Source organism: Phytophthora infestans, genomic scaffold (genome assembly GCF_000142945.1).
Source record: "Phytophthora infestans T30-4 supercont1.50 genomic scaffold, whole genome shotgun sequence".
In the NCBI taxonomy this organism is placed as follows: domain Eukaryota; phylum Oomycota; class Peronosporomycetes; order Peronosporales; family Peronosporaceae; genus Phytophthora; species Phytophthora infestans.
In genome coordinates, this window is record NW_003303709.1 from 38,165 (window position 1) to 41,443 (window position 3,279).

Sequence of the window (3,279 nt, forward strand, 5' to 3'; positions counted from 1 at the left end):
AGCAGGCTACATACCACGCCGTGGATGACATTCACTGCAGTGAGGGCATCGCCGTGGGTAGGGAAGGCGATGGGCATTGCCATGTACAACGAGGCCAATAGCATGATGTAAAATGTCCAGAAGCCACGTGAGTCCATCCAATTGACGTTCTTGTTCGTGTCCACGTGGGCCGTCATGGTGCTTGGAATCGACAGGGACTGTGTGGGGCTCTCGGGTGCGTTGGGGATACTCCGATCGGAAGCGTACTGCTCGTGGCTCGCTGCTTCTTCGCTCTTCTGTTTCGTTTCTTTTATTGAGTTGTCACCCGAGCACGCTTATTATTGGCTGAGAAAGAAGGAGTGAAGGTTCAAACCTATCATATAGCATAAACAGATACATTCCGGGTTTTCTTCCTAATCAGACCGCTCAAAGCGGTGCCGCCAATGGCGGCCCGCCATTACTGATGGCGCTGTTCCTTCCGACAACCCCAGTGATTGTGCCACCACTACACGCCAACTCAAAGAGCTCGCTGGGACACTTTTTCGCGTCAGCAAGTTTCTGTGATTGGATTCCAATCACAGAAACTATTGGAATCCAATAACCAATTTGAATGCCGCAAAACTGAAACTTATTCAATTTAAAGAGCTCCGTCAGCTTAGAAGTGTTCGTGCGTGTGTGTGTGTGTGCTCAAAGTGTCCAAGCTAATATGTCAACGCAGACATGATTGTAAACGAATCGTCTACTATTAATACATGTACTTGCACGATGTATCATTCTCGAATCGAAGATCTCTGAAATCAGAGTCTGATCAAGATCAATTGTCACTCGGTTTTGGCAGTAAAATCAGTTGAAGAGCACCACTGTGTAGCAGAAACAATTGGCGCTGACTACAGGTAATTTAATCTTTTATGACCGCTTTCAGGTTAGCTCCGTCATTTACATTCACGGCATCAGACGCTGTAGCGTTGGTAGCTGTTATGTAGTCGGATCGACCCGTTGAACGAGCGGAAACGTGCCATTGATTTTGGTTCGTTGATCCTCGATCCAGAATGTCATCTCTTCGTTTTTAAGAAGGATAACGTAGCGAGACGTCGGGGCCGGAGGTGACCCCTTTGCTTGTGGTAGCCCCATCACCCGGATAGCCTAGGTTGTTAAAGGGACCTGGCTAACCCCTTAACAACACGGGAAGTCCTGGCTCATATTCTGACCTTGCCTACGCCCGAGGATTCGTGTGCCGCGCACAATGGTCTGCCGAATCGGCACCTTGCCATCGGCATTGCCGATGGCAAGGTTCCGGCAGCCCCGGATGTTGCATTCCTTGATGCGGTCGTAATTACTGGACCACCCTTTGCAAGTGGATTGGCAATCACGGCCGAGGACGGCCGAGAAGCGGAGTTCGTGCGCACTAAAGATGCGTTCAAACAGCAATTGCAGAACTGCTCGGCTTTCTTCTGTTGCTCCCAAGCTGTTGTCTGTATCGTAGATCTTAAACTTCGCGAGATAATGCGTCGAAGTCCAGATACTTCAAACCCGCCGAGAATGGCGAACAACTCGGCAGATTGAGCCGACAAGGCAGTGTCGCACTATTGTTGCGCCTGCCTTTCTTGCTGCCAAGCAGATGAATCCACTCGTGCATTGCGCACGATCACTGCAGGATCTGTAAATACAGCGCCACTGTTGTTTTGTCCAATTGTGCGGTCGATGAGCAGGTTGTTGTGAGATTTATCGGCCATATCCCGCGAGGTGCATTTGGCAAAACTCAGTGTGCGATAGCCAAATGATGATTTGTTCGCACTTCAAAACGAAGTTTTTAACTCTGTTTGTTTGGTAGCCAAATATCATATGACTTTTTTTGATAGTTATAGTTCTATTCGTCAAGATCAAATATCAATAGTAGCTCAGTTTTTCTTAAGTTAGCATTTTTTATAGAGTGAATACAGTAGAGGCACTGAGTGAGATCGCACCTAAAAGGACTTTTACGGTACCCAATCGGTAAATTACCTTGATATATTACCAGATATTTTAAAATTTCAAAAATCTGAAATCAGACACCCCCCTTTAGGTCCCTCCGCAACACGTTCAGAGCCGCTCATTTGGAGCCGCTCATTTGGATTTTCGCGCGTCTAGGCCTCAAGTCGACCTTGGGTCGCTATTTGTGTACGTTAAGTTATTGCGCTTGTGTTGGTTGTTATTGTTGCTAAGAGATATTGTAACCGCACAGGAGACGGTCTATGAGTGAAAGCGAACCAGAGGCGCACGTGCCATCCGCCAGCGTGTGGGAGGCCTCACCAATCGACCAGGAATGGCATGAAAACTGGGACGCATTCAACAGCTACATGGGCGAGTATCAGGAGAGGACACACCAGCTCTTTCGACTCCGTAGTTCGACGTCGGTGGCCCGTCGTAACACGGAGATCAGAGCTATTGCTGACAACACATCAGGAGAGACGTCCGATTCACCGCCCTCGCTTATCCCAGATGAATTCAAAACCTATTGGATAAAACTTATCTGCACGCACGGATGGCGTCGAAAAAGTCGCAGTACTGGTCAACGAAAGAGCTACTTCGGCAAATCGACTGAGTGCAAGGCGGATATCAAGGCTGCTGTGACGTGGAACAGAGATAAGCAGAAATTCATGGTGCGCGTTACTGGCTACAGCATCAGCCATAATCATCGCGTCGACCGAGCTGTGTACGAGAACCATTCGTCGGTGCGGCGTGTCGAGGTTTCAATGCTACTTGCGTTCGTGGACGTGTTGCAAGCGTCGGGTTCGAAACCCAAGCGGATCATGCAGTTTCTGCGCGAGAAGACGGGTACGTATACATGACTTTCGTCTTGCTTTAGCTTCTATTTCTGATGAATCCGTTTAAAGGTCAGAACGTGACGCTCCGTGACGTCCACAACATGGTTGCCAGAATGAGAGAGAAGCGGCGCGGTTCCAGAACCGTAGAGCAGTGACTAGAATCTCTAATGCGGGAATTTTGTGGACGGCGGGGTAACCGAGCTTCTGTGTTTGTTGATGACAAATCTGTGGCGCAGACAATCACGCTGCAGACGCGCCAGATGCGTCGCTGGCTCAAGGCTTTTCCGGAGGTGCTGTTGATCGACGCGACGCACAACACGAACGACTCGAGGTACAAGCTATTCTCGTTCATGATACATGATGTGTACGGCCATGTAAGTCTACGTGTCTAGAGGTACCTGTTGGTGACTATAGACACGTAATGTACAAGAGTTACCCTCAGATGTACCTGTAGGTACCGAAAGGTACTAATGTTACCGTTTGCGTGCCTAGGGTC

The 3,279-nt window shown here is 48.9% G+C and overlaps 1 protein-coding gene across 1 annotated transcript; it reads left to right on the forward strand.

Annotated features, from left to right (window-relative positions):
• Positions 1-69: 69 nt before the first annotated feature.
• Positions 70-1,542, forward strand: PITG_17064 (uncharacterized protein; the record flags this gene model as incomplete). The annotated part of the gene is made up of 4 exons (XM_002896926.1): positions 70-107; positions 364-525; positions 963-1,006; positions 1,169-1,542. 4 exons carry the CDS (start codon positions 70-72, stop codon positions 1,540-1,542), a joined length of 618 nt encoding a protein of 205 aa, XP_002896972.1.
• Positions 1,543-3,279: the final 1,737 nt, after the last annotated feature.